General features: G+C 34.8%; 1 protein-coding gene across 1 annotated transcript; it reads left to right on the top strand.

Annotated features, from left to right (window-relative positions):
- Positions 1-3,561: 3,561 nt before the first annotated feature.
- On the top strand, positions 3,562-7,941 carry asip2b (agouti signaling protein, nonagouti homolog (mouse) 2b). Its single transcript, XM_039661287.2, has 3 exons — positions 3,562-3,838; positions 5,455-5,531; positions 5,759-7,941. Exons 1-3 carry the CDS (start codon positions 3,637-3,639, stop codon positions 5,942-5,944), a joined length of 465 nt encoding a protein of 154 aa, XP_039517221.1. The 5' UTR covers positions 3,562-3,636; the 3' UTR covers positions 5,945-7,941.
- The last annotated feature ends 3,023 nt before the right edge of the window (positions 7,942-10,964 follow it).

Here is a 10,964-nt window from a genome sequence, read left to right as displayed (position 1 = left end):
ACTATATCAAAGGCACAACTGGGACAAGGAATGGAAAACTCATGAAGGGGAAAAAAAGCTTCAGGAAAACAACATGCTGTGATCCGGACGAGCACTTGGAGCTTTCAGGACGGTGACCCAAACAGACAGCAATTTTAAGGTTTTAGAAGTTTAGTGTCCTGGCGTAGCCCAGTCACACCCAGAGTCCAGTCCAATTGCGCATCTGTAAAATGAATTTTAAGAACTGTTCACAAACAGTCTCTGCGGAGACTGATGAGCTGGAGAGCACACAACTCCGATGTCAAAACATCTGGCTGTAAAATACTATAAGGTAATCACGTCTATGATAACTTTGGAATCGATTTGTAAAAATGCCAATCAACACTCTTAAAAACCCTTTGTTGCTCTTCGGTCATTTTTGACCCCAAAATTTTACGTTCGTTTTTTTTTTTCTTTCTTTTTTCTATTTTTCATCGGAATGGTATGAAACTTGGTAAGGGTTTTGGCATTTGTTATGTGAACACACACAAAAACAAACAAACAAACAAACAAACAAACAAACAAACAAACAAACAAAAATGGTCCTGAAAAGAATAGTCACACTTGTGCTTCTGGTGGATTTATGGGAGACAGATTTAATCTAGTGGAAACTTTTGGTACTGCAGCCAAACGAAATCTTACTGAAAGCTCATTCTTTGAGATATCAACCTCAAACAAAACTTGTTTAGATTTATGGCTTTGATTTTCTCAGTTTTAGAGTAAAACATGTTTTTGAAAAAATATAATTTAGTTGTAAAAATTTAAAATAGTATTTTTGCACATTTTTCATAACAATAGGCCTACATGTAAAATTCTGTAACTTTTTTTTCAAGTTAACTTTTTATTTTATTTTATTTTTTTCATTTAAGCAATAATTTACGGAAGCCCTGAACCGCAACCTAAAAAAAAAAAAAAAGTCAGTAAAAAAAAAAAATCTTAAAAAAAAAAAAAAATCTGTAAAAAAAAAAAATCTGTAAAAAAAAAAAAAAAAATCTAGCATTTCGAGATTAAAGTCGAAATGTTTCGAGATTAAAGTCGAAATGTTTCGAGATTAAAGTCGAAATGTTTCGAGATTAAAGTCGGAATGTTTCGAGATTAAAGTCGAAATGTTTCGAGATTAAAGTCGAAATGTTTCGAGATTAAAGTCGAAACATTGTGCATTCATAACAGTGCGCGTCCACTGGCTCAGAGCGCGCGCGTGTGTGTGTGAAGTTGAACTGCCATGGATAAACCCAAAATAGTAGCTTTTCGGTCTCCTTTGATGAAACAAAACACACACACACACACACAGTGTGTGAAACTCGCTATTGGCCATTATGAATGCCTGTGTGTGCGGCAATGTGAGACAATGGAAAGCACACACGCGCAGCTTCTACGCGATAGCGAGTTTCACTCTATGTGTGTGTGTGTTTTGTTTCATCAAAGGAAATTCAACAGGTGCCAATCTACCAGCATTAGGCTACCATTATAGGACGTTATAAAATATACTGCGCCGGAATAGACATAGCCTATAGGAAAACCAACACGGAAAACACTTTTCAGACTGGATGGAGAAATCCAGCTTTATGAATGAATGAATGAATGAATAGGGCATTTATAGCGCTTTCATATATGCCTACACTCAAAGTGCTTTACAATCATATCACAGAATCTCTCCTCAACCATAAGTGGTTATTAAATCTTAGGAAATCACAGGATCCGGCCAAATGATTGTATACAGAATGATGCACTTAAAATGTATCCAGAGCGTATTTACGGGGAAGAGGAGACCGAACAGTTACTGTTGTGTTCTCGACCCCAGATAGTGTTGACTAGACGAGCACGAAAACACCTCAGAAACACTGCCACTAGCACGTGTGACGTGTGTAGAATTTTGTTGAAAGCCCAGATAAAAGTAAAAAGCTACTATTTTGTGTTTATCCATGGCAGTTCGACTTCACACACACACGCGCGCGCGCTCTGAGCCAGTGGACGCGCACTGCACAATGTTTCGACTTTAATCTCGAAACATTTCGACTTTAATCTCGAAACATTTCGACTTTAATCTCGAAACATTCCGACTTTAATCTCGAAACATTTCGACTTTAATCTCGAAACATTTCGACTTTAATCTCGAAATGCTAGATTTTTTTATTTTTTTTACAGATTTTTTTTTTTACAGATTTTTTTTTTTTTTTTTTACAGATTTTTTTTTTTTTTAAGATTTTTTTTTTTTTTACTGACTTTTTTTTTTTTTTAGGTTGCGGTTCAGGGCTTCCGTAATAATCTGCCAGTTATCGTCTTTGAAACGAGATCAAACTTAAGTATTAAGTTCAAACTTAAACAAGCAGTTCACTTAAAAAAAAAAAAAAAAATTGCTGATAATTTACTCACCCCCATGTCATCCAAGATGTCCATGTCTTTCTTTCTTTAGTCGAAAAGAAATTACGTATTTTGATGAAGACATTCCAGGATTTTCTCTATATAATGGACTTCAGTGGGAACCAAACGGTTCAAGGTCCAAATGAGAGTTTCAGTGCAGCTTCAAAGGGCTTTAAACGACACCAGACGATGAATAAGGGTCTTATCTAGCGAAATGATCGGTCATTTCAAAAATAAATAAAAAAGTAAGTTTTATAAGCACAAATGCTCACCTTGCTCTGTTCTGTGATGAGCGTTTGTGACTCTCCTGTTCAAACTTGTTCATCAAAATGAACAAATCTTTTTTCGAGTCCTGACTTGAAGGGTAATAAGACCCTTATTCATCGTCTGGTGTCATTTAAAGCCCTTTGAAGCTGCACTGAAACTCAATTAGACCTTGAAGAGTTTGGTTCCCAATTAAGTCCATTATATGGAGAAAATCCTGGAATGTTTTCATCAAAAACCTTAATTTCTTTTGGACTGAAGAAAGAAAGACGTGGACATCTTGGATGACATGGGGGTGAGTAAATTATCAGCAAAAGTTTTTTTTAAAAGTGAACTACTAAGTGCTCCAAAGCATTCAAGATTTACAACAGTTTAAGTTGGAAATTAAAATTTGACATCAAAAGTGAATTATAAATACAGCATAAAAATAATTTAGTACCATAAAATCCCTTAAAAATACAAAATATTTAATAAAAAAACGTTATTGAACTAAAATATAGGCTACATTAATTTCATTGAAAAAAAAATATATTTAAAACAATAAATTGTTGACAAACAAAGAGCCTTAAATATAAAGGTTCCGCGTTTTTGCAGTTGAACCAATCTTGGTTCCCCAAAGAATCTTTCAGGGAACAGTTACAGGTTATTTTATTAGTGTGATCAACATTTTAAAAGGCCTAAAGCATAAGTTCCCACAATAAAGAGCATTTTACACAATAGAAACCTTCCATGGCTGTTAAAAGTTCTTGTAATGTCAAATAACCTTTTTAAATAGTAGCCTAATAATAAAATAAAAAGGTTCGAAATTGTAATAGTGTCGATTAAAAAAAAGTCCTGCATGGTAGTAATGATTGGCAACACATCACGACCTTGGCTCGGTGTTTTCTTCTTCTTGAGCTGCGTAAGGAGTGTTCGAGTGGGCGTGCATGAGTTCTCGCTTTATAAACCCTGCGAATGGGCTTCAACGCAGACCTCACTTGTTGAGTGATCTCTATGAGGACAGACGAACAACACCTGACACACCTAAAGACTCCATTCGAGCGGAAAATGACGACGGCAATGATGAAAGGATGTGTGCTGTTCATCTGCTTATTCTTCATAGTGTTTCAGTCCATCACGTGCGAAGCGAACCGGATAGATGCGCGCAAAAAACACGAAAACGACGTGGGCCACCACAGCTCTTCTGTAACAACAGGTAACACATTTTATGTATTTCAAATGGATACAAATATATTTGTGTTTTAAAATGAAATATATTTTCATTTTACCAGCAGCCAGCATTTAAACCATTTTAATCTAACAATTAATATTCAATTTTAGTAGAAAATGTTTTTAATGTTAAAAATGTTTGTAGCCAAGTATAAAAAAAAAATAATTATATTGAATTATAAAATAGGTAGCTTACATTTTAATTAAATTACAAATAATACAAATAAAATAAAAATGATAATTTGACCGGCATTCTAAAACCATTTAATATTCAATGTATTGTCTAATGTTATATACTATAATGTAGTTGTATATCCAAATATTATAAAAATATAATACTTTAACCAGCTGCCAGCATTTAAACCATTTTAAACCAACAATTAATATTTATTTTAGTATAGTTAATGTTTGAACATATATGTAACCTAGTTATAAAAACAATTATATTGTAATTAAAAATAATTAAAATATTATCATTTATCTGGCATCCTAAATCCATCATTTAATATTCAATGTATTGTAGTCGAATGAATAGTTGTATGTATCCAAATATTATAAAATTAAATTGAATTATAAGTATTTATATAATAATGTAAAAACATCTAAAATAGGTATAATTTAATTCAAATGAATATAAATATAATGAATAATTATTTATAATAATTAATTAATTTAACCAGCAGCCTAAAAACCAACAGAAAATGTACAAATAAATAAAATAATTTATTAATGATTTATAATAACTAATTCATGCTGTAATTTGTATATGTAGCCTACATATATAAACCAAAATGTAATATTAATTTTAATGCAGTGATAGTTACTGTTTTATTATGATACTTTTGTTACTATTTTATATATTATATTGTATTGTATTACTATTACATTGTAGTACTACTATTATATATATATATATATATATATATATATATATATATATATATATATATTACCCAGCAAAAATAATTTAATATAATTATATCTTTATTAAATACATTATAGTATTTAGTATGATAGTAATTTTTATACTTACATAATAGCATTAAAGAAAACATTATACACCTGATGTGCTTCACTTGAGGTATTTAGATTCTTTCTTTGTATTGCATTGTGTGTGTGTGTGTGTGTGTGTGTGTGTGTGTGTGTGTGTGTTCCCCTTGGAAAAAAAAACCCTATTTGGTCATTCACTGATGAATTATGTCGCATGATGACGCTTCATAATTTGCCATGCCTTCCGATGACGTTTCATCTTTCACTGATCACATGACGTTAGTATAAACATGCTGGTCAAACACAAATGCTTTTTTTCTCCTCTGGGATTTGCAGTTACCGTCAACGTCACTAATGAGCTTTAGAAGAAAAACGATTTTTCTTAGCATTTTTTCACCCACAGTCTCACCATTCAACACCCTGCACTCAAAAGCTCCAGTGAAAGGCTCATTGTTTTCAGCAGGCGTCTCATGAACAGGCTGACGGGAAATAACTATCACCACCTGGGTTTCTCCCACTTAAATATGGCATCATGTAAAGTCAAACAAAAGAAACCCCAAAGGTAGCCTATATATAAAGTCTTAAACCAGGGCCGTCTGTGTGTCCCAACAGGAGTGTGGAATCAGGAGAAACCGAAGAGACTCTTTGCCAGGACTCGCTATCTATCTCAGCAAAGAAGTCATGTGGTGGTACGTCATGTTATTTAGGGGTCTCCTAAAATGTGGACCCTAATAAAACAAACACAGCATTGTTCAAGTGGACTGATGCACATCTGTGCTTTTTGCAAGATCAACAGAGTAATATTCCTTCTTGGAAATCGAGATCATTTTTACATTAAAAACCTTGAGTTAATAGAAACGTATTAGCAGTTCTTTACTCTGTTGATTGGTTTCTCATGAAAGCATGTGTCCTCCAGAGACCTAAGCCCAAGCCGGAGGCGTTTTCTCCAGCCCAGACTCCAGCGCGGCGCTGTGCCGGTCTGATGGAGAGCTGCTCCTCACTCACTCCCTGCTGCGACCCGTGTGCCTCCTGCCACTGCAGGCTCTTCAACACCATCTGCCACTGCTGGAGACTGGGACACCTCTGCCCCAAGAAGACCTGATGACCCTTACACACACACTCACACATGCAGATTAATGACCCTAAACACACACGCACACACATAGACTTAATGACCCTAAACACACGCACACACACACATATCGGTGGTTCTCAGTTGTTTATTTTAGCACTGCTCATCCAATACTTTTTATCAAACAAAAAGAAAGAAAAAGGTCTTTGAATTTGGGATTAGACATTTAGTTTTTAAATATTACGGTAACACAGAATACTGTTCCTTCATTAATGAATAATGAATTATTAATGAATAACTACACAGGAACAAATGAGTAACGCACTATTAACATTCTAGTAACAAGAAACTGATAAATGTTGAATGAGGTCACTTTACTTGAAGGGGTGTGCATAAGACTAACATGACACCTTCATAATCATGACATGACATATGTTATGAATATGAAGGAAGTTTTATGCATGTTTGTGACAACTGTCATTCGCTCAGTTATGACATTTTTAATGCAAATATGACATTGTTTGAGATGTCTTGACATAAACCAATACATCATAACCTGCCAGTGTCTTTGTCATGACAACTTGACATTACTGAGACAACACAACCTGTCATAAACATGACATAGCAGATTAATTATCAAACTTAAGAAACCACCTAACTTTATTGGTTAACATTACATTAAACGGCCTGTGGTTGGTTTTGACATTGGCTGTCATGAAGCCATTATAACTTTTTAATGACAAATTCAATTAGTACCACTGTAGTTGAGGTCACGAAAATTATTCATGACACAGTTATAATGCCCTCATGACAGACAATGTCAAAGCCAACCACATGACAGTTTAACTTCAATTAATCTCAAGGTTTTATTATTGAGGTTTTATTATGCTATTATTGAGCGAATGACACTTAATGACAGTTGTCATAAACATGCATAAACCCTACTTCATATTCAAGACATATGTCATGGTTATGAAGGTGTCATGTCAGTCTTATGCACACCCCTTTAATAAAGTGTTACCCATTATCATCATGTGAGGGCGGGGCAATCTGTCACTCACATAAGATAAACCAATAGCAAACTACAACCATCCAATCAATTTCCATTGGACAAAACCAAGTCCCGTCCTACATTTTTTCTTATTCCAGGAGCCATTCAATAGCGAGGAAAAGACTATTATAACTTCTGTTTCACGCTGACTTTAAAAGCACTTACAATATTTTTCTACTTAACCGTATTATTTGAACTGTAAAAAGTAGTAAAAGTTGTTTGTTCATTTTATTTAATGGACATGAACTAACAATGATCAATAGTATTTTTATGAATGAATGTTAGCAAAGATAAATACATTTCTGTATTGCTCATTGTCAGTTAATGTTAATGAATTCACTAATTGGACTTTATTGTAAAGAGTCACTATTTTTTTATTTAGCATTTAGCAAAATGTTTGTTTAGAACAGACCTGTAGGTCCACCAAATGAGAACCACTGCTGTATATCACACAATCATCTGTGCACCGACGGGAATCACATGTGTGTTTCTACAACTTCTGATACTGCTATATCATGACATTTAATAACTAACTGTACAGTGAATATTTAACTACCATATGACTCGATTAACTACCATATTCTGAGTATTTTCTCTTGTTAAGCAAATCTAAGCTAAACTGTTTAACTTGTAAAGAATCACTGTAACAGTGCCTAAAGTCATTCTAGGTGCAGTAAATGTGAATCCAATGTTATCCTCATACTGCGATCTTTTTAACAATACGTTTAAGATGTTCATCAACTGTGATGATTCCACTGTCTTATATGGCATTTTTCCATGTTTCTTATTTCTGCACGGGAAAAAAAAAATGGTTAAGAGGATGTCAAGCAGACGCTTGAGAAAAGTTGCCAGAAAAGTACCATCATATATTTCTCTATCCACTGTCAGGTCATATTGACTGAATATTATTGGGGGGTTAACAACGTTCAATGTGCTCTCTACAAAATTATTTGTAATAAAAACATTTAGAACTGCAGTTTGCAAACTTTACTTTCCTCTATTTTGTTCTTCTTAAAAGCTCTGTTGGTTTGGTGCCAAGACAAAACTGCAAATCTCCCTTTAAGCAGGTCTTGATTTATCTCTCTTTTATCTTAAGTTTTTCCAAGTTTGTCTTTAAAGACAAATGGCTGTGCTCTTCCTAGTGTGGATATGAACTCTTGCACATTATGTATAAAAGACTGTTGCATCAGTGGAGATGATCAGAAACAAATAAATGAAATGCTGCAAAATCCGGTCCTGCTTTATTGCGGTATTTACATGAAGAAAGTGAATGAATCTCCTGAAAAGTCAAGCGTGTGATTCCAGCCAAAGTACGTGGTGCATTTATAAATCTGCAGCTGTTTTCAGCTAAGCCACTGAGATGCATTTAAATCCTGCATGTGTCTTATACACAACAGTGCTTTATGCTGTATTTGAATGGATGAGGCCTGTCATATTTTTATAAACGCATGGTGTTTATAATCACTGACACGTGCATATTCCTAAAAGGTGCAGTATGTACAGTAGGTGAACAACCAGAATGTCGTTTACCGCGGCAAAAATAAACCAGCCGTATTTCAAAGTCGGTTGCGAAATGACCACCAGGTGGCGCAAAGGGACATTTGGCGAAAGCAAAACGTAATTATGTAAAAGTAGCCTACATTTTAAATAGAATAGCTTTAACTAGAATATGAACTTTCATAGCAGAACATTTTATTAATACATTTTATTATGTTGACAGCTAGTGGTGGAAATTGGTACTGCAGTTTAAATTCTAAATATTAAGAGAGTCGTTTCCCCGCCTCCTCCTCAGACTCGACATTTACGTGGGTTTCCAGATTGTGGATACGCAACAGGAGCGAGCTCAATTGACAATGAAAGAGTTGATTTATCTGCATTTGAATATTCTCCCGTTCATGAAGATTTTTCGATTACGCCGAGGCTTTTTAGGTTGGGTAGAATCTGCGATCTCTGAGATAGTTTGTTTGCTGGCTTCCATGGCCGCAATACGCTTTGTTTTCCAACAACTGGCAAACCGGGTGTATCAAAATACTATTGGGTAAATTGGCAGTGGGCGGGATCACACAGACCAAAACAAAAACGCATTCCCACACGGATCTCACATTTCGAAGTGAAATAACTGGCTGCAGAAGTGTTTAGAGATACAAGTATGTGAACTCAACATGTTTCCTAAGTCTCTGGCAAACTATGGTATTTTTATTCTTTTGTACAGTCCAAAAGTTACATGCACACGTTTAAATGGACATTTTACTTAATTAAAGGGGCTATATGTAGAATTCAGAAATCCTACCAGTGGCCATTAAGTGAACTGCAGCCAGCAACTGTTTTGAAACCCAAAATGGGTGGAGCCGGCCGTCACCATCTTGGTGGCTCTCCCAAAAATGGGAAAAAAGGCGGGATTAGCTGAAGTGACGTGACAGCTAACAGACTGCAGACAAACAGCTAATAGTGACAGCAGCGGCAAGCCTTTCACTCAAGTGGCCAAGCCCTTAATTATACAGAACTTTAAGGCGTTATATAATGTAAAATGTGACTTATATATATATAAAAAAAAATATCACAGTTTGCATGCAGGGCAAAATTAGTTATATAGACCAAAACCACTTTTTGCCTCAGGCTGTAAACACATTTTTTTTTTTGGTGTAAAGTTGGGCATTTTAACATGGGGGTTGATGGCAATAAATTTCTTTTGGAGCCTGTCTCTAGTGGCCAGTCGATCAATTGCAGTTTAAACACTAGCCAGTTTTTCCTCTTTGTCGCCATCTCTGTTCGAAATCTGCAATTGCAGTTATTCGCAGAATTGTCAACTTTACGGGAGTTGTACCTCGGCATGGCACAGCACGGATTAATCAGAGTGTGGAGCTGTCAGTCACTGCGCGCTATGGCATTCGCAATCACAGATTCTACTTTTTGGAAGTATGACCAACATAATAATTTTCACCCTAAAATGTCATCTGAACAAGTCAGTAACATCCTGTTATTTTGTTATTTTGACCAACTTATTTTGACTGATTAAATCTAACGATCGCTTATCAAATCACATCAAACCGTCCAAAATATACTTTGTTCTCAAACTGTTAATGTTAACAACATCAGTATTGCGTGACTACATTTAAAGCCCTTCAGAAATTTTCGCATGGGTCCGGTTGCAGTCTCTTTTTCCAAACTCTCTTTTGCATTTTACATAGGGTGTGTCTCCAGTTGTCACTGGTGATTGTCGTTTGAAGCTTTCTGAGTCCGCCATCAAATTGATAAGTTTAATTATATCAAGTGCTGTGAGAAAAGGCTATAAATCTCCACCTCCAACATCCTCACACGCAACATAGCTTATACTAGCCGAAACTCCTTATGTGTACAGATGTGACGTAATGACGCAAAGACATGCTCAAATTTCCGCCGGAAATCCGCCAGTACCACTGGAATTAAAAGCATTATTACAAGCCTACCGCTTTGAATCAAGCTAAGGCAAGCAGATAGTTTTGAACACTGGCTGGTAATGTACTTGCTCAAAAATTCATTTTGGATTATTTTTAATCCCAAAAAAGTTACAGACTGGAGGTTTAAAGAAAGCACATATCAAATGCACAAAGCACAAATCATAGGCCTACTACTTGCAACTAAATTGGCCCATTTTTATAAGCGAATAGGGTAATATATATATATATATATATATATATATATATATAGTATATATCACCATAATCACAGTAAATTAAGACAATTGTTATATATACAGTATATACCGCCATAATCACAGTAAATTAAGACAATAAAAATTAAGAAAATTAAGACATTTGTATTACATGTTTTGTTACGAATGTGAGGCATTAACTATTTAAATATGTACTAATTTGCATACATTTCCGGAACAGAAAATTGAACATTGGATAAAGCCAGGTTCACAATTCTTATTTCATTTAGTTGATATATTAAAAGTTTTTACAGAGGGGATTTTGGATTTCTTTTTTGACACTCCATATATTAGAAAAAGGCCATAAA

Source organism: Pimephales promelas, chromosome 5, assembly GCF_988280905.1.
Source record: "Pimephales promelas chromosome 5, fPimPro1.hap1.1, whole genome shotgun sequence".
NCBI lineage: Eukaryota > Metazoa > Chordata > Actinopteri > Cypriniformes > Leuciscidae > Pimephales > Pimephales promelas.
This window is presented reverse-complemented; position numbering and strand designations above follow the sequence as displayed.